The sequence below is a fragment of the Chenopodium album genome, chromosome 14, assembly GCF_948465745.1.
Source record: "Chenopodium album chromosome 14, dcCheAlbu1.1, whole genome shotgun sequence".
NCBI lineage: Eukaryota > Viridiplantae > Streptophyta > Magnoliopsida > Caryophyllales > Amaranthaceae > Chenopodium > Chenopodium album.
The window spans coordinates 51,789,123-51,815,810 of NC_137847.1; the positions used below are offsets into that span (position 1 = coordinate 51,789,123).

General features: G+C 38.6%; 4 protein-coding genes, 1 non-coding gene and 2 pseudogenes across 6 annotated transcripts; 3 read left to right on the forward strand and 4 right to left on the reverse strand.

Moving 5' to 3' along the window:
* Positions 1 to 717: 717 nt before the first annotated feature.
* Positions 718 to 3,677, forward strand: LOC145578314 (uncharacterized). The gene is made up of 3 exons (XM_081635657.1): positions 718 to 2,560; positions 2,705 to 3,211; positions 3,640 to 3,677. The coding sequence occupies exons 1-3, from the start codon at positions 718 to 720 to the stop codon at positions 3,675 to 3,677; spliced, it is 2,388 nt and encodes a 795-aa protein (XP_081491783.1).
* On the reverse strand, positions 1,333 to 1,439 carry LOC145580549 (small nucleolar RNA R71). Its single transcript, XR_014099567.1, has one exon. It is a non-coding gene; the product is annotated as a small nucleolar RNA R71 (small nucleolar RNA).
* A 6,225-nt stretch (positions 3,678 to 9,902) lies between the features above and the next one.
* On the reverse strand, positions 9,903 to 12,623 carry LOC145578315 (cysteine-rich receptor-like protein kinase 29; annotated as a pseudogene).
* A 2,422-nt stretch (positions 12,624 to 15,045) lies between these two features.
* LOC145577494 (cysteine-rich receptor-like protein kinase 6) lies at positions 15,046 to 18,186 on the forward strand. Its single transcript, XM_081634975.1, has 7 exons — positions 15,046 to 15,941; positions 16,210 to 16,350; positions 16,455 to 16,573; positions 16,696 to 16,906; positions 17,000 to 17,237; positions 17,336 to 17,486; positions 17,562 to 18,186. Exons 1-7 carry the CDS (start codon positions 15,101 to 15,103, stop codon positions 17,889 to 17,891), a joined length of 2,031 nt encoding a protein of 676 aa, XP_081491101.1. The 5' UTR covers positions 15,046 to 15,100; the 3' UTR covers positions 17,892 to 18,186.
* On the reverse strand, positions 17,686 to 23,718 carry LOC145577497 (uncharacterized). Its single transcript, XM_081634977.1, has 2 exons — positions 22,665 to 23,718; positions 17,686 to 17,820 (listed from the first exon to the last, which is right to left on the reverse strand). The coding sequence occupies exon 1, from the start codon at positions 23,161 to 23,163 to the stop codon at positions 22,669 to 22,671; it is 495 nt and encodes a 164-aa protein (XP_081491103.1). The 5' UTR covers positions 23,164 to 23,718; the 3' UTR covers positions 17,686 to 17,820; positions 22,665 to 22,668.
* LOC145577495 (cysteine-rich receptor-like protein kinase 6) lies at positions 18,861 to 22,132 on the forward strand (annotated as a pseudogene). Its single transcript, XR_014098814.1, has 7 exons — positions 18,861 to 19,756; positions 19,895 to 20,027; positions 20,136 to 20,254; positions 20,328 to 20,537; positions 20,611 to 20,848; positions 20,942 to 21,092; positions 21,190 to 22,132. The product of XR_014098814.1 is annotated as a cysteine-rich receptor-like protein kinase 6 (transcript).
* On the reverse strand, positions 23,221 to 23,589 carry LOC145578317 (cut9-interacting protein scn1-like). The gene has a single exon (XM_081635658.1). The coding sequence runs from the start codon at positions 23,587 to 23,589 to the stop codon at positions 23,221 to 23,223; it is 369 nt and encodes a 122-aa protein (XP_081491784.1).
* Positions 23,719 to 26,688: the final 2,970 nt, after the last annotated feature.

Below are 26,688 nucleotides of genomic sequence, written 5' to 3' on the forward strand. Positions count from 1 at the left end.
ATGCTTGCATTGAGAGATGAAGTCTAGTTGTGAGCCTTTTCTTATATGGTTATGCTAATCTCCTCTTGATTATGGTTCCTTGTTTGAATGATGTAGTAGTCTTAGTTGCAACAATTAGGTGAGAAATCTCAATTGCTTGTGCTTTAATGCTTTCTTGGACCGATCGAAAGACAAACCCGAGTTAGTAGTCTACTTCTCATTGTTAAGACTTGGTTGGCCTATCTTGTTAGTTGAGTTTGGCTTAGGAATGCTTAGTGTTGTGGCTTCGAAAGAAGGTAACATTGAGTGCCCCCTCTATCACCCAATTTGTGTTCGTGCTTGCCTATTGATTTGATCCGTTGGTTTGGTTGGAGTCGATCCCTATTCCCCCCTAGTGTTTGTCTCCATAGTAGTTATCTAATCAAAACCCCCAATTTGTGACCGAACTAGATTGCAACCGTTTCATACTCTCGGTGTACTTACCCATTCCCTGTGGATACGATCCTCTACTTACCCTAGACTTGTCTTAGGTTGGTTTAGGTAGAAATATTGTTTGGTTTTAGGGTGATCGTCCAACGACCGATTATTTTTCCATTACCAAAATGGCGCCGTTGCCGGGGAAAGGCGTTAAGCATTGAGTTACTTATGAGATATGTGAGACTAGTTCATTTCTATAGTTTTATTTTTCTCTGTTTTCTTTGACTAACCTACTAATCTCCCTTCTAGTCTTCTTTGTTTATGCCCAAACGCAGCAATAGGACACTTCGTCTTGTGCCGTTGAATCTTGAGCTTGAAAAAGTAGTAAGGGCAAATCGAAGAGAAAAGAGGGCGATAGCTAGTGGTGCTACATCAAGTGAGCCACAAGTGGTAGTTGAGTCCGATCACTCTAGCTCTAGTGATTCTAGTGGAGACACCATTCCATTAGAGTCACCAAGGACAAATTCTCCAACTTCTCCACCTCTTCACCAATTTGAAATGGCCGCTCCGAACAAGACTTTAAGAGAATTTGGTGTTCCTCCTCCATATCAAGAAGCAAGTGGGATTGCTACTCCCGCTATTGAAGCAAACAACTTTGAGATAAGGCCCGCCCTTATCACCTTGATAGAGGGTCACCAATTCTCCGGAGCAAAGCATGAAGATCCCATTGCACATCTCAATCAATTCACACGGTATTGTAGCACCGTGAAGGCAAATGGGGTTACTCCGGAGTACATTCTCTTAAGCATGTTCAAATTCTCTTTAACGGGCAAGGCAAGTGATTGGCTTGATAGATTGCCTCCAAACTCATTGAATACTTGGAATGAGGTGACTTCGGCATTCCTTGGGAGGTTCATTCCTCTTGGGAAAACGGCGGAGTTGAGGTCCAAGATTTCTAACTTCCAACAAGAGCCCGACGAATCCCTCTATGATGCTTGGGAGAGATTCAAGAGCTACCAACAACAATGCCCCCACCATGGCATGGAAGATTGGCTCTTGCTCCATGGGTTTTATAGAGGACTCTTGAGATCGGACCGCATACTCTTGGATGGAGCATCGGGAGGACCTATCATGAACAAGCCACCCACGGAGGCACTAAAGATCATTGAGGATGTAGTTCAAAACTACACCGATTGGAGCCCTGATGAGAGAAGCACTTCCAAGAAAGGAGGAAAGTATGAGGTAAATGCTATAAACATGATTAATTCAAAATTAGATGCTTTATCTTCTAAGTTTGATCAATTGCAATCCTCTTCTCTATCCCCTTCCCCACGTCAAAATTCGCATGCGTCTAGTTCATTGAATGAAAACATGTCAATACAAATGATGTCTTGTGATGCTTGTGGAAGTGATGATCATGTGACTTCGGAATGCTATTTGCTAAATGATGCATGTTCCCCCTCCCCTTCCATGGAACAAGTAAATGCAATTAACAATGGTCAAACCAATCCTAGGTATGACCCTTATTCCAACACCTACAATGAGGGATGGAAACATCACCCAAACTTTGGTTGGAAAGGGGGCCAAACCCAAGGAAATGGTCAAGGTCAATATAGTGGCCAAAGGAATGTTCAAAATAATCAAGGAAACTATAGGAACCAAGGTAATGGTAACTATGTGTCAAACAACCAAGTAAATCAACAAAATGACAATAGGTATCACCAAAGAGGTCAATATTCGTCTAATCATAACCCACCCGGTTTTAATGGAGGAAATAGACCTACCCTTGCTCCTATCCCTCAACCTCCTCTCCAACTTCAAGCTCCCCCTCCTAAGTCAAGTCTAGAAACAACAATGGAAAAATTTGTTAATGCTCAAACCAAGAAAACCAATGACTTAGAAGAGACTATCAAGCAAGTGCAAGTTCACAATAAGATGCTAGAAACTCAATTAACTCAACTAGTTAATGCACTTAAAAGCAACAATTCTAGCATCTCTTCACCTAGTCAAGAAGAACATTGTAAGGCAATCATGACTAGATTTGGGACTAGCATAGATGAAACTCCACCCATGAGCCTGCAAAAAAAGAGTGAAAATGAGGAGGTTAGAGAAGAAAAACAATGTGAGGAGTCTAAGTCAAGTGAGAATGAGATGGTTGTCATGAGTGAGTCCACCATGGTAAGCTTAACCGAAAATTGTAGTGCAATTATCAAAAACCACTCTCCCACTAAACTAAAAGATCCCGGAAGTTTCTCTATTCCTTGCTCTATCAAGAACGTTTCCTTTGAAAATGCCCTATGTGATCTAGGAGCTAGTGTGAGTTTGATGCCTTTTTCGGTTTATGAGAAGCTTGGTATAGGTGGTTTGGTACCCACTAATGTCACTCTTCAACTTGCCGATGGATCCACCAAATTCCCTAAGGGTAAGGTTGAGGATGTCCCTCTCAAGGTAGGTAATTTCACCATTCCGGTTGATTTTATTGTGCTAGGAATGACGGAAGATCCCCTCACCCCTATTATCCTAGGTCGGCCTTTCTTGGCAACGGGTGGTGCAATCATTGATGTTAGGGAAGGAAAACTCACATTAAATGTGGGTGATGATGAATTTTGTCTTACCATTGACCCTAAGAGAGGATGTCCTTCCCCCATGAAAAATTGCATGACCTTAGAGGCTATTAGTGATAATGATTTGCTTATGTTGAGAATGCTTTGTGCTACTAATCCACTTTTCAATGTTCATGAGTCAAAGCAAGGTTTGGATAGGTTTGATGAGGTGATTGCCATGCTTGCTTGCCTCAAGACTATGCTTGAAGATGGTGAGTCCGTCATAAGGATGAAGGAGGTGACATCAAGGCTTCCAAGAAGAAGAGGAAGGGAAAGTCAAAGAGAAAAAGGAAGAAGAAGGATTCAAAGAAAAATGACGAAAATGAATTTGTTGTAGGTATTAGTCAAGAAAACAATTTGGTTTTGCCCAAGATGGCAAGTTGTAACAATGAAAACAATGGTGACAATTTGGTTTCGAACTTTATCCCACCTTGAGGATACTTTTCGAATTTGCGTCAAGCTAGTGACGTTAAAGAAGCGCTCCCGGGAGGCAACCCGAGTATTTTTGCTTTTTTTTTAAAAAAAAAAAAAAAAAAAAAAAAAAAAAAAAAAAAAAAAAAAAACGAGAGAGAGAGATGAAAGAGCTTAAACTAACACTTAACATTTTGAATGCTTTGTTTAGTGTTTTGTTTTGATATAGGTAATTTGCTTGGAGAAAAGAAAAAGAGGCAGATTTGAGACTCCAGTTAGGAGCGGGCGCTCCTACCCGAGTGCACGCCCGCTCCTACTAGCAGCAATTAAGGCAGGAACTCCAGCAAGTTTAGGAGCGGGCGCTCCTGAAGGAGTGCACGCCCGCTCCTCTATATCAAGGATTGGGCAGGAACTACAGAAAATGTAGGAGCGGGCGCTCCTAAGACCCTGCACGCCCGCTCCTATATTCAGCTCTCGGAAAAAAAAAAATAAAAAAAAAAAATAAAAAAAATGAGTTTTGGAAAAACTGGCAGGAACTTCAGAAATTGTAGGAGCGGGCGCTCCTAACAACCTGCACGCCCACTCCTACTGACGAAAAGGAGGCAGTAGGATCCTCCAAAGGCAGGAGCGGGCGCTCCACCCCTGCCGTGTAAAAAAAAAAAAAGGGGATTTCCCTCTTATCCCTTTTTACCCACTTTCATCTCCCACCTCTCATTCACCACATTCATATTCTCTCTCCTCTTTACCCACCTCTTTCTCACTCTAAAAACCCCATCCTCTCTACCTTCTCTCATCAAAATCATCATCAATCCTTCATTTTTTTCATTCAAAATTTACAAATTCTTACTCTCCTTCCAATTCTCTTTCTAAAAATCACAAAAATTCACAAATTTGGTCAAAAATTCGAAAACCCACAAAATCTCCATTGAAGAACAAGAGCAAAAAGGTGAAAGCTTGAAGAAGGAGGAGCAAATTTGGGTAATCTTGGAGGATTTTAGAGTATTTTCATACTCTATTTGGTATAATCCACTTCTCTACTCAACTTTCTTTTTCAAATTTTCATAATTATTGTTTATTTCATACAAATTGTGTAGTTGATTGCATGATTGGTTGGAATTGAACAATTATTGTTGTTTATGGAGAATTGTTAGAGAAAATTGTGAATGATTTTTAGAATAGTTGAAATTGTGATTGAAAATTGCATAAACATTGTGATTTTGTGAATGTGGTTTGTGTGAAATTAGTGAAGTGCATTGTTGTTGGGAATTTGTGTGTTGAAATATATTGTTGGTTGTGTTGTGGAACAGGTACATTTGGATTTTTAAAGGGGGTTTGAAGTTAAGGGTGTGTGTGGAGTTGTTTGTTGTTGAGTGTTTTTCCTAATTACCCTTTTCCAAACTAAAAAAAAAAAAAAAAAAAATGAAGAAATTCATTGGAGGGATTAAGAAAAGAAAAACAAGTGAGCCTCAAACATCCTCATCCCCTTCACAACAAGAAAACCCTAACCCACCACCAACTTTAAAAATCGATAAACGATTTAAAAAGCCTTTCGATGACCTTTCCAAACGAAAAATTATTCCAGCCCGATTCTATCATCAACATTCAATGCGACTTCTAGGGGTCGATGAGGGAATTAGAAGAGTAGCCGAAAACTTCGGTTGGCTAGACTTCTTGGACCTTGCGGAAGAAACCTTTTCTTCCTTAACTCTTGAATTCCTTTCATCGGTTTCTATGAAACGCATAAACCTTGAGGACGAGCCATTGGAATGCGAAATAAAATTTAGAATGTTCAATGTCGAGAAAACCTTAACTTTGACGAGATTGAACGAAATTTTTGAATGGCCCACCCTCAACCAAGTCTATGACCCCAATGGTACTTACTTCTCAAGTTATGAGGAGCAAGTGTGGTGGAATACCATTGCGGGGTATCCCAATTTCACAACCCGGTCTAGCCATGCTAGCCACATTATCCACCCCGTCCTTCGAATCTTCATGCGAATCATGAGCTATGCTTGTTTTTCTAAACAAGACTTAGGGAAGCTAACTAAAGAGGAGATCAAATGCCTCTTTCTAGCTTCAAGATTCGAAGGAAATGTGGAAGGGAATGTGAACATGGGATACTTGTTCATCAAGAGATGTATTGAAACAAGAGAAAGTGGAGAGATGAGCGGAGAGATTAGATGCGGGGGAATGATTTCAATTATTGCGAGGAAGTTAGGGTTTGGGTCTTTTCTAGACCAAATGACCCCGGTCCAAAGTTCTAACATGCTTGATCTTAAGGCACTTAGTGATATGAAGTTCCTTAGTGAAATTCCGGACCAAAATCTTCGCTATAGTTGGAAGGTTAATGGGGCGCATTATTGCACTCTCCCAAATCCGGCGGTTAATAACTCGGTGGGGGACACATGGCAAGTGCCAAGAGATCAACTCCCACGAGGTATGGCCGGTGGTGGCGAGAATGTACCCATACCCCGTCGTATGAGTACATCCTCCATTCCCCAATCTAGGGTAGATGGTTCCTCTTCCTCCTCTTCTCTCTTTGATGTGGAAATTGCTTTCAACCAATTAAATCTAACCAATCAAAGACTTCTTGAACAAAATGAGTACCAAAGTTTTGTAGCGGAGAGAAGCTACCAACATCAAGTTGAGAGGGGAGACTTTCTCCCTTACCTCAACTATCCCAACCGTCCCGTTCAAGAAGGGCCGGTAGCGGGTTGGAACAATGGCCAACCCACCTACCCCTTTTGGCAAGGCCCGCGTAGTTCAATTGAGGAGCTTCGCTCCTTTCCCCCTTATGACTACACACAACCAGGGGGAAGTGATTATAGGGGTGACCCTAGCTATTACTTTGTCCCCGAGGTTAGTGGAGATAGTTCATCTTCGGAGGTGCTCGATCCCCCCCTAAGGGGGCATTACGGGTTCCCACCCGGCTATGATGGTGGTTGGGGTGAGCAAGGTGTGCCGGACTTTGGCCATTACCGCACTTGCCCCAACTACGATCTACCTCCTTATGTAGACGCCCCGGCCACTTCTAGTGATGTAGATATTAACTACAATTATCACTATTCGCCGGGACGCCGACATAATTAGATGATCTAGGCATTTTAGTCACCGTTTCACTGCCCCTTTTCACTTCTTGGGACACCGAGGACGGTGCCAATCCCAAGCTTGGGGGAGGTTACTTCATTGCCTATTTTGTTTCATTGAAACGGTGACTACATGTCTAGCTTGGGGGAGTATTTAGGCCTTGCATAGGAGTTGGGATTTGATGTTGCTAGTTTCGTGCTTAATTTGATTATGCTCCGTTTGTCTTGATTGGTTAGTTAATGGTTGAATGTTTGCATTTTGATGAGCTTGGTTTGGTTTATGTGCTTCATTTTTGATGATGATATTTGTTGATGAGCCTCCTCTCCTTCCCAAAAATCCAAAACCCAAAAATCCAAAGCCCTTAATCCAAATTCTTTAGTTAGTTTCTCCTTCCTTCCTTTTCTCCTTCCCTCTCCTAATCTTCTTTAGCTAGTTCCTCCTCCCTTAATCCAAATTCTTTAGCTAGTACCTCTTTCCCCTCCTCTAAAAAAAAAAAAAAAAAAAAAAAAACATTTTTTTTTGCTTTTAGAATAGTCCTCAATGATGATATTGGATTTCATGTGATGGATATTTGCTTTCTTTTGGTAATAAAATTTAGAGTATGGTTTAGATGCCCTTGGTTGAACATAGAATTGGCCAGTTTAGGCTAGTGTGAGAATAACCTTACCGAATGTACGAAACCAAAAGTCTAGGATTGTGGTAAGAAGGTGTCGCCCATATCGAAGGAATTTGAACCCCGAAAGGTAGTATTTGATCCTACATTGTTCCCAAAAGTGAGGTTGTAATACTTTTCAAGCCTACTACATTTTGAATGAGTGGCAAGGATCCTCTTTGATTTAGTACCTAGATCGAGAACTTGAGTCTTAACTCCCAAGATCGCGGCCTAAACTACTCTTAGTGATTATGAAGGTTGTTATGTATTGTTCATTCGCACAAAGTTAAGGCATGTCATTCTTGTTTCATTTGTTCAATCTTTAAATTGTTATAAATAATAGTTTGTGATGTAAATGCCAAGTTTGAAAAAAAAAAAAAAAAAAAAAAAAGAAAAAAAAATAGAGAAAGAAAGAAAGAAAAAGAAGTGATGAATAGCTACCACCCTAGCAATTAAACAAGCTTGGGAGTGCATTTTTGTTTCAAGTTTATTCATAGTTTGTAACGGGTCAAAGTCAGAAACCTCTTTAGGTTTGCTCTTAGTGTTATATATCTTAGCTTGACTTTAATTGCAAATCACTTCTAGTTTTCTCTATGCCTTAACTTTGTGCCGTAATCCTTGAGTCTTGTAATGTTAGTAGAGTAGTTGAAGCCATAGTCGGTGGAGGGAGTTGGTTCACAAGCATATGGAGAGGGTACTTATCATTGAGATGTCGAGTGTTCTAAGCCTTCTTTTGTTTATTTTTCTTCCGGCTCCTTCGAGGAGTCATGAGACACTACCATTAGGGGGAATTTGAACTTTGTGTTGGGGACGCGGTAAGATTGGTTGAATGGACCAAAGTTGAGTACATTCGGGAAGGTTAGCTAGGCCTTGGCTAGTCATGACCGTGGTTGATCTTAGGCATATACCTCATACTCGAGTTTTTATTGCTTAAGGATTCTTTTATCTTTACATGTGCTTTTCTTTGAGCGGACTAATCTATTGGTTTCTTTTGCGCCAAGTGAATTGCTTAGGGACAAGCAATTGGCTAGCTTGGGGGAATTTGATAAGTGTTTTATTTGTCCACTTATCATGGCTTTTTAAAACACAATTTTGTACTCTTTCCCCTACTTTAATCCCTTTTTCTAACTCCTCTTGTGCTAATTTGCATCTTTTGGCTTCCCCGTTTCTTTTTATGTGTGTGCTCGTGCTTGTAGGTACGATGAAAAATGGGCTAATAGCATAAGCATGAAGAAATACTCTTTGGAAGCAAAGGAAAGCAGGAGCGGGCGTGCAGCCTTTTAGGAGCGGGCGCTCCTGCATGAACTGCCACATTCTGCCTCCCCTGCACTTTTAGGAGCGGGCGTGCACCTATTTAGGAGCGGGCGCTCCTCCCTATTTTCCTACAAACTGCCTCAAACTGGTGCAAGAGGAGAGGGCGTGCAGAGAGCCCAGGAGCGGGCGCTCCACACCCAGAAGCGGGCGCTCCTTCTGTTCTGAAGCTCGATTTTGACGGATTTTACGATGTAACTTTTGGGCATATAAATACGACCCTTGGCTTCAGTTTTTTGGGGATCCTCCTTTCCTTTAGGTTTTCTTAGGCCCTTAGTTCTCTCAACCCTCATTGATTAGCTTAGAATTTCTCAACTCAATCATTGTAGTAGATTAATTGAAGATTGTTCTCTTGAATTCAACAATTTCTCAACTTTGAAGCATTTTAAGTAATCTCTTTCCTCTATCTCTTACTCTTTAATTTCAGTTTTTATTTACTTTGAATTGTTAATTTCTCTCTTGATCTTGCTTAATTGTTGTTGCATGTCCAATCTACTTATTTCCTACTACTCCTCTTAACTTGTTAACTTAATGTTTGGATTAGAACTTGTTGTTTTGATGTCCCTCACCATGTTTAGTGAGTAGTTAATTAGCTAGGGGTTGGGTGAAGACCCAACCAAGCCATGGGTTGATTGATGTTTGTGCTTGCATGTTCATTTTGGATTGATAATTGATTGTTAAAGAGATGGTTAATTGCATGTGTAATTGGATGGCCACTTATTGCTCATGTATTCACTTCTATGCTTGCATTGAGAGATGAAGTCTAGTTGTGAGCCTTTTCTTATATGGTTATGCTAATCTCCTCTTGATTATGGTTCCTTGTTTGAATGATGTAGTAGTCTTAGTTGCAACAATTAGGTGAGAAATCTCAATTGCTTGTGCTTTAATGCTTTCTTGGACCGATCGAAAGACAAACCCGAGTTAGTAGTCTACTTCTCATTGTTAAGACTTGGTTGGCCTATCTTGTTAGTTGAGTTTGGCTTAGGAATGCTTAGTGTTGTGGCTTCGAAAGAAGGTAACATTGAGTGCCCCCTCTATCACCCAATTTGTGTTCGTGCTTGCCTATTGATTTGATCCGTTGGTTTGGTTGGAGTCGATCCCTATTCCCCCCTAGTGTTTGTCTCCATAGTAGTTATCTAATCAAAACCCCCAATTTGTGACCGAACTAGATTGCAACCGTTTCATACTCTCGGTGTACTTACCCATTCCCTGTGGATACGATCCTCTACTTACCCTAGACTTGTCTTAGGTTGGTTTAGGTAGAAATATTGTTTGGTTTTAGGGTGATCGTCCAACGACCGATTATTTTTCCACTACCACCTCACTGATTGTAATAGTGTTTACAAAATACTAGACTGAACCAATTATTGCTTTATCATCCCAATCTGAACTTTTATCCAACAAGAGGTATCAAACACCTTTGATCTTCACGAACAATCTGTTTAACGTGGATGGAGATCAGTAATCGAAACCTCATTTATTGACAAACTCTCAGAGTTAGTATCCCTAGTGGCATTAACATTGATGAATGAAGGATGGGAAGGCACCGGCAACGAGTGAGATTGGCTACTGAGCATCAACACAACAGATGACATAGTTGGACGGTCATTCACACTCTCTTGAACGCATAACAAGCCCATGTGTATGCATCTTATTATATCAGTTCTAGACGCCGTTGATAATATTGGATCAATGACAGATATTGCTGTACCTTCTCTCCAATTTCTCCATACCTGTGCAAAGACATTAAATTATGAACGCGGCATAGATTAGTTGCAACACAATTTTACAGGAGTATGCAACATAGAAATTTGCCTTGAAAGCGAGTAATATTAAAGACATAATCAAAGATGATGTATTTCTGCTTGACCACTTACAAAGCTTACTAGGTCCTCTGTGTATTCCTCATTTGAAAACCAGAATTCTTTCGCCCTGTGATTACTTCTAAGGCTAGTATGCCAAAGCTGTAGACATCTGATTTTACAGAGAAGAATCCATGGAATACGTATTCTGGTGCCATATATCCACTGCATAAAGGAGAGTAATTACATACATTAGGCTTTCATTAATTACGAACTACTCTGGCCAAAATTAATAGTTACATGTCCTTTTTAGATTTCCATTAAAATGATCACATCAGTCTAAGAAGTTGTCCTAATTACTTTGGTAGACTTACTAGGTACCGACAATTCTGTTGGTATCCCCCCGTGTTTGGTCAGCACCAAATAACCTTGCCATCCCAAAATCTGCAATCTTGGGAGTCATATATGCATCTAAAAGAATGTTGCTGCCTTTAAGTTCACGATGGATAATACGTAGTCGAGAATCTTCATGAAGATAAAGGATTCCTCGAGCAATGCCAATTATAATCTTGTAGCGGGTTTGCCAATCTAAAACAGATCGCATGCTTATATCTGCACCACACAAATGATACCATACTCATGAGTTAGCATAAAATTCAATTCATGTTTCATAAATTTATTTGATGCTTTAAAAAGAAATCAAAGCATACCAAACAAGAAGTGATCGAGGCTAATGTTGGGAACAAACTCATAGATGAGTATTTTTTCATCTTTTTCTAAGCAGAAGCCAAGGAGCCTAACAAGATTCCTGTGTTGTAGCTTAGCCACTAACGAAACTTCAGTTTTAAACTCGCCGTCCCCTTGTCCAGAATCCCTTGACAGTCTCTTAACTGCAATTTCTTGTCCATTTGGTAATTTTCCCTGGTTTTAGAACATATACATATAACTTAATGCGCCATAAACTTAAGATGTGGATTAGTACTAAATGCTTAGTTTTTTTTTATCTCTTTAGCTTATTATGCTATAAGTACCTTGTAAACGATACCAAATCCACCTCGGCCAAGTTTATTGGCATCAGAGAAGTTGTCTGTTGCCACCTTAATAGCGTCAAAACCATATTGTAGAGACATGTAACCTCTGCTTTCTTCATAATTTTCACCATCTAAATCATAGGTTAAGAATATCATCAGAGGACTAGCATCATAATAGCAATATATATAAACATTGAAGACAATTTTTACTTACTTAAACTTTCAATATTTTTCCTTCTCTTTCTTCTTTGACACAAGTAAGTGAAGCCTAATGCAAGAGCAATTAATACGACTATTGGAACTATGATAAGTACGGCAATTGTTCCCTTATTGCTCCCATTTCCTGCAGATGATGAAGTTAAGAAAGTAGCTTAAGTACAAGTTAATGATGTTCAAATTATAGAATAAATAGCAAGAATTGAATTCAAAACCCATTAACAGTTCAGAGTTTAGCATTCCAACTTGTAATTGAGAATTTTGATGTTCAAAATAAAGTAAAAACTTGAATAATTTCGCGGTTACCTGATGGAGGAGGAGGAGATGGTGCTGTCAACGGTGGGGTAGGTGGTGAACTAGTGATGTTGTAAAACAGATCCTGCTCGTATCTTATCTTGCACTTAGGTCCAATAACCCGTGCTCCTATGCTGTTATTGCAACAACTAGGAAACACATTATTAATACAATCTCCAAGACAATTAAAGCAAGTTTGATATGATAAATCCGGATCACATTGAGCAAGTGCATAAACATTCTTTAAGCTTCCATAAGTAGCATTTCCGGTTGCATACTTAAGCTGAGAACCACCCGATGCAGCTTCATTTTGAATCCTGTTCAATAACAATCCTAGCACTCGATTAAACTCTTCAACATTATTATCACTCACAGAATTTCCATTGCTTAGATAGTAGGAAGGTTGTCTTGTACTGAGAGTCCATAATGCATCTGTTCGATTAGCATAAATTAGCATACAGTCGTCGTACCATCCATAAGCTTCCTTCTGTGGCTGACAGAGCCGTGGAAGCAATCTTATTGAGTTATTGAGACATCTATGACAATCTTGGAAAGTCATATCACTTCCACATAGTGCTTCCCCATAAACTCGGTCAGGTTCCTTGCCAACTGAGATATTATAGTAACGCGAGTTGATTTGAGAATTAGATGATATTGAATTGAAGAAGGTATTGAGATTGGCATTGTATGTGCTGGAATTTGTATAGTTACCATAAGTGTCTATACACAAATGAGTTATGAAATTTGGTTGGCAAATCGCGATGGAGATTAAGTAAAAATGAATGACAATGCTAATATGAACAACTCTAGACATTCCCATTCGCGTGTCTCAGCTCCTTGTTTTGTCATTCGACGTTAGGTGGATCATAAATACTAGCTAAAATGGCAAAATTAAGCAAAATGTGTATAATATGAATCTAAAACCGCGTGTTTAATTAGAGTTCATACCTAATTTTTTAAAGAAAACTTTGCAAGTCAAGAGAAGAAAGTAAAGAAGACTGTGAAATATAGTCATTTGGTATGGTTAGTAATTGCCCATTGTTTTCATTTTTAAACTCATACACTCAAAATAATCGAATTATAATATAACCAAGATGCCAAAATTGTAATCAGAAAATTAATATATTAAGCCAAATTGATAAAGCAGCAGCCCCTGTCCATCTAGGCATTGGTCACAAGGTTGAAGCTAGCACACCTGGTTAGAAAAACTTTATTTGTTAATAATTGTCATTTGTTATCAGAGAGCTAGCCTGTTGTGAAATTATGGATCAAACATAAATAAAATACAACAATCATCAACATGATAAAATATAACCAACTCGATTAAAAAAAGAAAAAGAAGAAGGAAAAGTCCTATTTAATTTCCCACTTGACAAAGCATGAAAGCAACCCCTGCCCTACTAAACAATAGAATTATACTACCTCCGTTAACTTTTATTTGCAACTTGAAATATTTTATGTCTCACAAATAATACCCAAAGTTGCAAATAAAAGTTAACGGAGGTAGTAGTACTAAACTCCACCTTTCTTTTGTTCATATTTTCTATTTTTCTCTTTCAGCTCAAAGAAATGAAGTCATCAAACATATTATTTTACTTGTTAGTTTGTTTCATTCTCACTGTATGGTTTCCGGAATTGACTTCTGCACAATTTTCTTTCCGCCACAGTTGGTGTGGCGATGCTACTTACGCACCCGACAGCACTTACCAATCCAACATAGAGCAGTCCTAAACTCCCTTGCTACGGACTCTCGAATCACCTATGGTTTCTACAACTTCACTGCAGGACAAGGTCCAGATAGAGTAAATTCTTTAGTCATATGCAGAGGCGATGTTCCTCTAGGAACATGCCGGGTTTGTGTAAGAGACTCTGCTAGTTCAATCCCTCAGACTTGTCCTAACCAAAAAGAGGCATTTGGTTACAGTCAATACTGCAAAATATTTATATCAAATCGCGCTATATATGGTATTGTGCAGAATGACCCACAATGGTATGTAGTGAAAATGTGACTGGTGTTATTGGGTTTAACCAAACACTCAATTCTCTAATGAGCTCGTTGCAGAATCGAGCTGCTTCAGGTAATTCTGAGCTGATATATACTACTGGAGAAGTTAGTCTTACCGGAGGTGGAGGTCAGAAGATAACACGCCTTGTTAGAACAAACATTATTTAATTTGTCAATAATTGTCTTTTGAGATCGAACAGCCTTTATGTTTAGAAATTATGATTAATTGATTAAATCGACCTTCCTAAAACGAATGAGGAACCTTACTGGTGTTTTTCAAGAGACAAAGATCATGCGGAAATTTATCGAGTTAAAGCATGATCTGCAACTTTAAGAATTTGATCGAGGAAAAGAGTCCATACAAACACCCTATACAAGCAACAAACTCATCTCGCCGCCAACTGTTTAATAATATGAGATCAACCATCCATGAAATTTCTCGTCAACATAAAATTCAACCTTTAATGTCTTTAATCTTTAATTTAAAATTCAATAATATTAATGTTTTGAAGATTTGCAATAATACAAATTTGATGAGATGCCTCATGAGTCATGACTGATGTTGTTCTCATGCTAAACAATGGCACTAAATGATATGTCAATACACTTTGCATCTCTATCAACATCTGATCCTCCGTGATATTATCAAAGATTAATTCGAAAGTAAGTAACTAACTCTAAATCATTCCAAAAATAGTGTAACAAAAAAAAATAGAGAAAAAAAAACAGGGGAAAGTCAATTATAGAGTTCGTTATTACTCTACTTTTACACCCTGTTCTTTTTGGGAAATTCCCTGTTTCTCATGGTAAGAATTTGTTTCTCAGCATTTTCGTGAATAAATCAACAACTTTTTCATTATTATGGGCTCCACAGCTGAATAAAGTTGAATAAAGTTGTTGGTTTATTTACGAAAATGCCATGTTTGACACCATGAGAAACTGGGGCATCATCGTTCTTTTTCTATATTCAAGAATCAAGATACGAAATCTAAAACGTAAAAATAAAATTACAATAATCATCGACATTATAAATACAACAGGAAAAATCCAATTTAATTTCCCACTTGACAAAGCAACCCCTACCCTACTGGCTACTGATAGAAGATACATCATATAATATTGAATGGCACATAAAATTTTGGCATATTGATCTAAAAGTAAGCTTTAAACAACTGTACTAATAGTCAAATTATGCAAAATTAACTTCTTTTTAATTAAAAACTATATTGTACCAAACTCCACCTTTCTTTTGTTCATATTTTCTATTCTTACCTTACAACGAACTCAAAGAAATGGAGTCATCAAACATATTTTACTTGCTACTTTGTTTCGTTCTCGCTCTAAGGATTCCGGAATTAACTTCAGCTCAATTTACATTCCGCCACGGTTGGTGTGGCGACGCCACTTATGCACCCAACAGCACTTACCAATCTAACCTTATAGCAGTCCTAAACTCCCTTGCTACGGACACTCGAATCACCTATGGTTTCTATAACTTCACTGCAGGACAAGGTCCAGACAGAGTAAACTCTTTAGTCGTATGCAGAGGCGATGTTCCTCTAGGAACATGCCGGGTTTGTGTAAGAGACTCTGCTAGTTTAATCCCTCAGACTTGTCCTAACCAGAAAGAGGTATTTGGTTACAGTCAATACTGCAAAATATTTATATCAAATCGCGCTATATATGGTATTGTGCAGAATGAGCGACAATGGTATCTGACAACTAGTGAAAATGTGACTGGTGTTATTGGGTTTAACCAAACACTCTATTCTCTAATGAGCTCGTTGCAGAATCGAGCTGCTTCAGGTAATTCTGAGCTGAAATATGCTACTGGAGGAGTTAGTCTTACTGGAGGTGGAGGTCAGAAGTTATACGGGCTTGTACAGTGTACTCCGGATTTGTCAAGGCTGGCCTGCATACAATGTATTCAAGGATCTCTTTCAATTCTCCCAACATGTTGTATTCAACCTTCTTATACAGCTTCAGGGGTAACAATTGTCATACCGAGCTGCTTTGTTCAGTATGAGCTCTTCAATTTTACTGGGAATGTGCTTAATCTAACTCCGCCACCACTACCACCATCACCAGGACCTCCCTCGCCACCAAGCAATAATAATTCAACATCTACTGCAGGTATTTATAAAAAATTGTCGTCTTTTACATTCTGAAAGTGTTTGTTGAACTGTTGGTGGGTACTGAGTTGAGGTAACAAACAAGTCCTTTGATTTTGGTTAGTTTGATTTGAGTCATTTGTGGAAAACTGAATATGGGGCAGGTCTAATTAGACAATTTAGATCATCTACTCTGCTAGACTGGGTAAATTGTGTAGTTACCTATGTTGTTCTTCTGACATGGGATATTATCTCTGATGTTCTATAGAATTAAATTCTGTTTTTTGTAGTAAAGAGAAGAAAGAAATCTCTTAATCCTAGTGTTATTGCTGTCCCAATCGTTGTCGCAACAACAATGATTATTGCTGTTGTCCTCTGCATCACATTAAGGAAGAAGAAGTTGAGAAAGGCCTGGATGCTGAAATTCAACAGTAAGCTCTGAAATCTAATAAGAAGCTCCTCATTATTAGCAATGTACTTACAAGTACAGTTTCAAGATAAGGTACCTAATTATATCCATTTATGTTAAGTGCAGAAGATGAAATTGAGACCCTTCAGTCTTTGCAATTCAGTTTGGGGACTATCAAACATGCGACAGGGGATTTTTCAGAGGTAAATAAGCTTGGAGAAGGTGGATTTGGCGTTGTTTATAAGGTAATTGTTCATCCGACATACTGATAAATTTGTCAGATATATCTTGGTTAAGAGCTTAAGATTGCTAAGAGAAAAAATAATAAAATTGTGATTTAATTGTGTTTTCTTATTTACAATATCAGGGTGTGCTTTCTAATGGACAAGAGCTAGCAGTGAAAAGGCTAACAAAGAATTCAGCACATGGAGATTTACAGTTCAAAAACGAAATTTTGATATTGGCCAAACTCCAACATAAGAATTTGGTCAGGCTACTAGGATTTTGCCTGCAAGAAGAAGAAATGCTTCTCATCTATGAGTTTGTTGCTAATAGAAGCTTAGATTACTTTATATTTGGTAAGCAATAAAAACTCAATTTAACATTTGTATGATCTTTACCTTATTAAAAAAGTACATCAAAAGTTTTAGAATTTGTTCTTTTTTTGGTAGATCCTGTGCAGCGTGAGACTATGAGGTGGGAAACACGCTATAAAATTATCTATGGCATTGCTAGAGGGCTCCTCTACCTTCATGAAGAGTCAAGAACACGAATCATCCATCGTGACCTTAAAGCAGGGAATGTACTTCTAGATGAGGAATTTAATCCTAAGATTGCAGATTTTGGTATGGCTAGGTTGTTTAACATTGATCAAAGTCAGACATTGGCTAGCAGAATTGTTGGTACCTAGTAAGTGTCCTAAACTTCTACCTAAATAGCAAAATTCAGGTTGCAGTTCATTCTGTTCTTATCACAGTTGATTTTTGAGATACAATACTTTTGTTCAGTGGATATATGTCGCCTGAGTATGTGCTCCATGGACAAGTATCAATGAAGAGTGATGTCTTTAGCTTTGGTGTACTCATCCTAGAGATTGTAAGCGGACAAATGATTAGTTCATTCTTAAATGGAGAGAATCCCGAAAATCTTCTTAGCTATGTAAGTTTGTTTATAGTACAAGTGACTAGTGTTTGTTTATAGCTATGTAAATTTACATAATGTTTTTTTTTATAGGCTTGGAAGAATTGGGTAGATGGCACACCTTGGAATGTCGTTGATACTACTTTATCAGCTGGTTTCAGCACAGACATACTGAGATGCATCCACATTGGATTATTGTGTGTTCAAGAGAACCCTGTAGACAGGCCAACAATGTCGTCGATTGATCTTATGCTAAGTAGACAGTCTCTCTCCCTTCAAAGGCCATTACAACCTGCATTCTTCATAGAGAGCATCTCTAAAACAAATGGCCGTCCCCAAGAGAACACTACAACTGAATCAAGCAGCAGAACAAGAAGAAACTCCGTTAATGAGGTCACCATAACAGAACCATACCCCAGATAGCACGTAAAAAAAACCGAAGGGAGTAAACGGTCAAATTATTTGAATTGGACCTATCTGGGCTACAAAATATTCGTAGCCCGGTTCCAATTGGGCCTCAAAGCATAGAATTGTTTTCCAATTTATTTTTCCTAAGAATATTTTCTAGATTCAATGCCGTCTTGAGTGGATAAAACTATTCAAAATAGACCGTCTCTTACTCAACTTGCATTTGCAATCCTGTGGTTTTCTTACACTTGGCTGTTTTCAATCTTTGTCTATATGTCTTTAATAAATACCAAGTAATTACTAACATCAACTTGTTGCTGAATATTATTTTATTCCTACCACTACTTTAAATACTCCCTCTGTCCCCCTGAAAGAACGATCCATTTAGGTTGATTACGCGGGTATTAAGAAAGTTAAATAAAAAGAAATCAAAGTATATTGAAATTATAAATTTACATGGGGTTTATAAAAAAATAGAGAAAGAAAGTATTAAAATTACATGGAAAATCAAATTTTAATATGGGGAAGCTAATTTTGCACAAATATTATTGCAAATTGGTGGGTGTTTTAATGTAAATGTGTCATTCTTTTTGATACTAAAATTAGGTCAAATGGGTTGTTCTTTCGGGGACGGAGGGAGTAATTGGAGAACACAACCTTAGTCTATTTTAGTCAAAAGTCAATGGAATAAATTAAAATTAGAAAAATAAGATCTGATGTTTAAAATTCTACCATGTGCATATTACGGAGTATATGTTACTCAAAACGGAAAATGCCGAGTATTAACACAAATCACGTACAATGAATGAGAATGCATGGCCCTACTGACTTTGCACTTTGCATCACATATATAAACAGGAAGTATGAGCAAATTAGCACAAATAGATCGAATAATTAAAGTATGAAAACAAATATATAATACAATTTGATTAAGGTGCCTTAGATAATTCAGTCAATCCATTAGTCTTCATATTGTTGGTCACTTTGATATATAATCTCTATTCTCTAGCTTAAACCAAATTTACACTATGGATTTTCTAACACCACTCTTCTTATTAGTCCTTCAATTCATCTTCATTTCATTGATTCCCAAAACATCTGCCCAGTTCCAATTCCTCTACAGCAAATGTGGAAACACCGGTTTCTACACCCCGAACAGCACTTACCAATCCAATCTCAAAACAGTCCTCAACTCTCTTTCAACCACTCAAGTGACAAATGGCTACTACAACCTCACCGTGGGGCAAAAGCCCGACAAAGTCGAAGCTATGGTCCTCTGTAGGGGAGATGTCCCGGTGAATACTTGTCGCCTTTGTATGCGTGACTCGGCTGCCAATCTCCCATTGCTCTGTCCGAATCAAGCACAGGCATTTGGGTACTCCGATCACTGCATAATCTTTTACTCAAACAACGCTACTTTTCACGTTGTAAGAGATAGGCCAAGGTGGGGTCTATGGAATGGTAATAATGTTTCTGATATCATAGGGTTCAACAATACACTTACTGCCTTAATGAAGAACTTGCAGAATCAGGCTTCTTCAGGAAATTCTGAACTGAAATCTGCTTCTGGACAGACTAATCTTACTGGTACAAATAAAACAATGTATGGGCTTGTGCAGTGTTCTCCTGATTTGTCTAGGCATGATTGTGTCGTGTGTGTACAGGATCTATTCAGTTTCTTTCCAAACTTTGTCACGCCTACATTTACAGCTGCAGGAGCAAGAGTGATAACGCCCAGCTGCAATCTTCGGTATGAAATCTACAGTTTTTATGGTAATGTAACTAATGTAGGTCTTCCGTCATCACCACCCCCACTGCTACCACCACCATCATCTGTATCAAACAGAAGTACTACTGCAAAAGGTACAGGATACACAAAAGTTTTAGATCAACTGTTACTACGTATTTTATTACCAATTATTTTCATTATAGTTTCTGAATGTCTTCAGATTTCTGGGACTTATATGATATTGAACAAATAACATAGGTTTACTATATTTCTCCTGATAGTTGAACAGAGCAAAAAGTCTCATACCACCATTTTCATCGTTCTCCCAATCCTTGGGTCACTAGTACTCATCATAATCATAGCCTCAATCGGTTTCATACTAAGGAAGAAGAAGCTAAAAAAGTCGACCACAAAAATTAACAGTAAGCCAGAACACTACTTTTTTATAGAGTATATATTTTGGTTTTGTTGACTTAATTGTTTTTAATTAGGTAGTTTAACTTTAACCTTTTATATGTGTCTGTTAATAGAAGAAGAAATTGAAACTCTCCAGTCCTTACAATACAGTATTGGAACCATCAAGGTTGCAACAGATGATTTTTCAGATAATAATTATCTTGGAGAAGGTGGCTTTGGTACTGTTTATAAGGTAAAATCAGTTCCTAAATCTATCAAATAATCAATTCTGAACTAAAGTTAATGAATCATCTTCGCTGTTTAAGGGGAAGCTACCTGATCACCAAGAAATAGCAGTAAAGAGGCTAGCAAGGAATTCAGTTCAAGGAGATTTACAGTTCAAGATGAAATTCTGATATTAGCTAAGCTTCAGCATAGGAATCTAGTGAGGCTTCTAGGATTCTGCTTGGAAGAAGATGAAATGCTTCTAATTTACGAGTTTGTGGCCAACAAAAGCCTTGACAACTTCCTATTTGGTTAGTAGGAAAAAATTTGTACCGATCATTCCTGCATGTTATGCTCTGATTGTCTGACATTTCAAAAATACAGATACTATGCAAGGTAAATCTATGCCATGGGAAACACGTTACAAAATCATTAACGGCATTGCAAGAGGGCTTCTTTACCTTCATGAAGACTCCAGACTGCGCATTATTCATCGGGACCTTAAAGCTGGTAATGTTCTACTAGATGCAGAATTTAACCCAAAGATTGCAGATTTTGGCATGGCAAGGTTGTTTAACGTTGACCAGACTCAGGCAGTAGCAAGCAGGATTGTTGGAACCTAGTGAGTATCACTAAAATAATACCTATATGCAAATATGATCGATTTTGTTATCAATTTTTTAACTTTGAGACACGACACTTTGTTTTTTGGCAGTGGATACATGGCACCCGAGTATGTGCTCCATGGTCACGTCTCAATGAAGTCCGATGTCTTCAGTTTTGGTGAACTTATCCTAGAGATTGTAAGCGGTCAAAGGATTAGCTCTTTCCAAATTGGAGAAAATCCCGAAAATCTGCTTACTTTTGTAAGTGGACATGATCATCTTATTTGCATTCAGGTGATACAGGCATTGATTAATCACACAAGATAAGTAAGCTAACAATATATTTTCGGTGTCACAGGCATGGAAAAATTGGCTAGAAGGGAAAGCTTGGAATCTTGTTGATCCTATATTATCTCCTGCATTTAGTACAGAGATATTGAGATGCATACACATTGGTTTGCAGTGTGTCCAGCATAATATGGCAGACAGACCTTCTATGTCTTTGGTTGAGCTTATGCTAAGTAGCTCTTCTCTTTCTCTCCAGGTGCCTTCACAACCAGCTTTTTTCACTCGAAGCCATACACCAGCTAATGCAACCTCTCAAGGGAATGCCTCAGGTCAATCTACTAGTAGAATGTTTGAGTGTTCAATAAATGAGGTTTCTATGACAGAAATCTACCCTCGATAGTACAACCCTACTACTTGAAGCTTCTGATAGATGAACATCCTTATAAACTATTTACATGATTAAAGTTTCAGTTTTTTTTAGTCCATACGACTCTGAAATAATCTATGAGAGCAAGAAAGCAGGGGCTTGCAATAGAGTTGCTATGAACAGTTATGGCTGTACATAGAAGTGATGCAGAGGAAAGAAGTACAGCAGCCAACAGGGAACAGGTTCCATTCAGCTTTATAATTTAGCTGTAGAGGTGTATTATTTAAACAACCTTCTTCATTTTAAGGCATTTTAGGAAGATTAAGAGGTGTGTACAAATGCATTGGTTCATTTGATCATTATTTATGTATTGTGAAGATTGAAAGACCCATTCAGTTAATTGAATCCTTAACCTAAAATGTAAGAATATGGCTGGCATAATTTCAATCATCTGGGATAAATGAGAAGCATTGTTTGAAGGAAATGCAGAAGTTTTGTCAGAGATTTCAATCAACAGAGTAATTAAAGTCTTATAGTTATGCTAGACTAAAATAAATCACAAGTATATGTTGATGCTACAAGAGATGTAAGCTTCCATTTTTGAGAAATAACACAAGACACAAAGCACATGATTAGCTTAAGGCTACATGACTACATCTCTCAATCTGCTACTACGTCAGTTACATTTTACACTACATAATCTATATTTGTGCACCAATACAAAGAAGTGGAGAAAGATATGGCATAAAAAAGTGGACAAAGTCCATAACATACCAGAATATATGAATTCATAGAGACTTGATGCTTCATTTACACTAAAACTTCTACTACCTATGTAATCTTACTGGAGCACAGTGTAGTAAAATATTCAAGCATTCTAAATTTCAAACAAACTAAGAAAGACGAGTACACTTTGAGCAAAACTGCAAAACAACATGAACCTTTCATGGTTTAGAAAGGTTCTACATATGTTTTGTTTTACGAGATCAAGAATCATTGATATTAAAAAGGCCTTCGATTCAAAGCATTTGTTTTATAACAGAGAAAACTACGGAAACATGAGTACCCTGTTTTATGTTTTGTTTTCCAAGATCATGCATCACTTGTTCACAGAATGAACATTATTTAAGAAAATAATGCAGAAAGTCTTGTAAGAACACAGATTAAAACAAACTTACCTTCTTACAGTACTTTAGATCCTTCATAAGAGAACAGGCGAACTGCATTTGAGTAGCTTGTTTCTGCAAGTTCTTCTGTACTTATCTCAAGCAGAGAAGCCACATAGGTCAGAACATTATGAATATTAGCTTGATGATTCAACATTCCTTTTGGCAATTCTTGTGCTTCGTTTTCAGCTTCTGATATGTCACAGTTATCCCTTAAATGTGGATTCTCTTCTAGTGTCTGAAGTTCAGGAGGAAGGGAAGGATCACCTTCCACCACATACAAATCACCCAAATTGAACTTAGGCAAGGCATCAGGGGCATCAGTCTCGAGCAGTATTCTATCAGAAGGCACTGCTTTCAGCATTTTCCTTGCCTTTTGTGATTCCATTGGCATAAGATGTCCAGACAACGAAAAATAAGCACCAAGCCTTGCTAATTCAGGAACCATCTCAGCAGACCCTAAATAAGAGTGAAGAATTACTCCATCAGGAAACGGCCCAACTTCCTTCATCACATCAAGAATCTCACCAAAGGCACGAACACAATGAACAGAAGCCGGCCTTTTCAGCTATTTCACTAATTCTAGCTGTTTCTTGAACACCTCAACCTGAACATCAAAATCAGTCTCTTTCCCTCTGAACCCCTTATCAAGACCAATCTCCCCAACAGCTGCACAGGGTGTTGACTCAAAATACTGTCTCAAAACGGTAAACCAGTCTGCCGTCCTCTCAGGAACAAACCACGGATGAACACCAAAAGAAGGAACAACCGATGGATATGACTCACTCATCTGCTTGACTGAATCCCAGTCCTTCTCCGAAACCCCATTAACAACAAAATAATCAATTCCGGATTCAAGAGACGTATTGATTAATCGTGGGGTGAGGCTTAAAATCCTCGGGTCTTGAAGGTGACAATGTGCATCAAAGAGTTTCATTGCCTCTAACCAACTTACACAAACTACTCTCAATTCTGAAATCAATCACACTATGATGTCCTCAACAATGGAATTTCTGGTTTCTAAGAAAGAATCTATCCAAAAATGGAAACTTGCAATAATCCCAAGTTCAATTAGCCCTATAATTTCATATACACTAACCCCAGCACATGTCCCCTCTCTGACGGATGTCGACCTCATCAGCAAACCACTGGGAGTACTCCTCCGCTGGTGGATAGAAAGAATGAATGTGGAATACTTACTGATGACCATCCCGTGGGAACTCCAATTTCTGCTAGACCCAGTACCCGTGCTTCCGAGCGCAAGAAGAGCACTGTCAATTACAGACGATTGGCTGGTGCTCCAGTCAATATCAGGAACAAACAACGTCAAAGTCATGCATCTGGTGCAAGAAGCTCAGCAACTCCACCTATCTGTGGGATGGGGGAAGATCAAAGGGGGAGAAACAGAGATGTCCGGAATCAGGATAAAGAAGAACACAACCTCCATGTTCAGCCCTTACCAGAACAAGCATGTCAATCTCGACAATCAGGCTGCCTATGTGACAAGGAAAGAATTGTCAAAACTTCCAACAATGAATCCGGGAATGTCGGTGCTCTTATGGAATGCTAGGGGAATCGCACGTGACGGGTTCAAGCTGAACATTCGCTGTCTGATCAGGGACCACAATCCTGATTTGCTCATCTTAACAGAAACAAAAGTTCCAAAAAGTGGGTGTGAGGAATTGCTCTCCATTCTCCCTTACAACTCATTCGAGGTGGTGGATCCAATTGGCTACTCAGGGGGGATCCTCTTAATGTGGAATTCGGGTTTCAACACCATCCACATAGTGAACAAAGAACCACGTGCCTTGCACGCCGTGGTGCAGGTAAATTCAAACCACAAATTCTTACTTTCGGCAATTTATGCTTCAACTACTTATAATGCTAGGCTTGAAATGTGGGATGCTTTAAAGGATATGAGTAGTGATATTGACTTACCTTGGCTTGTGTGTGGAGACTTTAATGAATTGTGCTTCCAACATGAGAAGTGGGGGGGTAATCCTCACCCAATTCACCAAATGAGAGCTTTCAATGACACCATAACACACTGTAATCTAGTTGACCTGGGGTATGTTGGGCATAAGTTTACTTGGTTTAATAAACAAAGAGGGAACCCTATTCTTGAAAGGTTAGACAGATTTCTAGCTACTAGTGACTGGATCCAAAATTTTCCCAAGTATGTGGTTAGGAACCTGCCTAGACTATCATCTGATCATAACCCTTTATTGCTTAGCCTGAAAAGCTCAGAAAAATTTCCTGGCCAAAAACCTTTTAGATTTGAGCCCCTGTGGCTAACGGACTTAGAATTCATACCCTTTGTACAATCCAAGTGGGTCACCTATAACTCCTCTCTTGATCACAAGCTTTCCCTTCTAGCCAGAGATCTTAAGACTTGGAGTGACAGCCACCCCACAAATTTCATAAACCAAAAAAAGAGAATTTATGCTAGATTGAATGGAGTGCAACTGGCCTTTCAAGATAACCCCTCAAACACCTTTCTTTTCGACCTGGAAAAGAACCTGCAACACATGCTCCACCAGATACTAGACCAGGAACAACTCTATTGGGCTACTAGAGCCAGAACTGATTGGTTAACTCAAGGGGATAGGAACACTACCTTTTTCCATTGCTCTGCTACAATAAGAGGGAATAGGAATAGGATTCTAGCCCTAAAAAATAATGTGGGAGACTAGATTGAGGAACCGGGTCAGATTCATTTTCATATCCTGTCTCACTATAAACACCTATTCACTTCTGAAACCTGTGTTGTGCCTGACCTACCTGAGACTGCTGAGAATATTCATTGTTCTCAACCTGCTACTTTACTTGAGTTGCAGGATGCCCTTTTCTCCATAGGAGCTCTAAAAGCCCCAGGAATAGATGGATTCCATGCATCTTTCTATCATTCTTCTTGGCCTTTCATCCAGCATGACTGCCTTTCCTTCATAAATTCCATCCTTGCTTCCAAAACCATCCCTCCAGATATTAATAAAACTGTGATTTGCCTCATTCCGAAAGTTCTTTCTCCCTGCAAAATCACCAGCTTCAGACCAATTAGCTTGGTAAACACTTCATATAAGCTGCTTTCAAAAATCCTAGTAAATAGGATAAGACCTCACCTTTACTCAATTATCTCCCCAAATCAAAACAGCTTCCTTAAAGGGAGAGGAACTGAAGTTAATTACATAATTGCTTCAGAAATCCTTCACTCTATGAGGAAGAAAAGAGGCACAAGAGGTCTCTTTGCTTTAAAGATTGACCTGGAGAAAGCTTATGACAAACTTGAATGGTCCTTCATACAACATTGTCTCCATTTTTCAATTTCTCTAAGGAGTCTATTCAGCTGATTATGGCCTGTATATCCTCTGTGTCTTCTCAAATCCTGATAAATGGGAAACTGTCTGATCATTTCTCTCCTTCAAGAGGGATCAGACAGGGTGACCCCCTATCCCCTTACATCTTCATTATTTGTCTAGAATTCTTATCTAGAAAAATCCATGAAGAATGTAATCTTAATAAATGGAAACCTTTTAGGTTCAGAGGGGGAAGCACAGCCATTTCCCATCTGCTTTTTGCAGATGATGTTCTCTTGTTTGGAATTGCAGACAAGAAAACCCTTGCATCAGTTTCTGCCACCCGTAGCCAATTTTGCTCTGTGTCTGGCCAAAAAATCAATGAGGATTAGAGCCACCTAATTTTCTCAAATAACACTCCTATCAGTATCATTGATGATTTTGAACAAACCCTTAGTGTTTCCGGATCTAGGGACCTTGGCACCTATTTAGGCTTCCCCTTAACTGAGAAAAGACCCACTAGAAGGCAGCTCTCTGTCATCCTTGAAAAAATTGATAAAAAGCTTGCTTCTTGGAAAGCAAACACTCTGTCTAGGGGGGAAAACTTACCCTGCTCCAATCAACCATGCTATCCATTCCCAGATACTACATGAATTGCATAAAACTTCCAAAATTCATTCTTAACAAATTGGACTCAATGAGTTCAAATTTTTTTTGGGGAGGTACCACCTCTAAGAGAAAAA

Bases quoted from the DNA above. Each gene is read 5' to 3' on its own strand.
- LOC145578314 (XM_081635657.1), top strand. From the start codon at position 718: ATGCCCAAACGCAGCAATAGGACACTTCGTCTTGTGCCGTTGAATCTT. The intron at 2,561-2,704 runs GTGAGTCCACCA...TATGTGATCTAG, and splicing joins GAATGAGATGGTTGTCATGA to GAGCTAGTGTGAGTTTGATG. The intron at 3,212-3,639 runs GTGAGTCCGTCA...GTTTTGATATAG, and splicing joins CAAGACTATGCTTGAAGATG to GTAATTTGCTTGGAGAAAAG.
- LOC145577494 (XM_081634975.1), top strand. From the start codon at position 15,101: ATGGAGTCATCAAACATATTTTACTTGCTACTTTGTTTCGTTCTCGCT. The intron at 15,942-16,209 runs GTATTTATAAAA...TGTTTTTTGTAG, and splicing joins TAATTCAACATCTACTGCAG to TAAAGAGAAGAAAGAAATCT. The intron at 17,487-17,561 runs GTAAGTTTGTTT...TTTTTTTTATAG, and splicing joins CCGAAAATCTTCTTAGCTAT to GCTTGGAAGAATTGGGTAGA.
- LOC145577497 (XM_081634977.1), bottom strand. From the start codon at position 23,163: ATGAAGGAAGTTGGGCCGTTTCCTGATGGAGTAATTCTTCACTCTTAT.
- LOC145578317 (XM_081635658.1), bottom strand. From the start codon at position 23,589: ATGAAACTCTTTGATGCACATTGTCACCTTCAAGACCCGAGGATTTTA.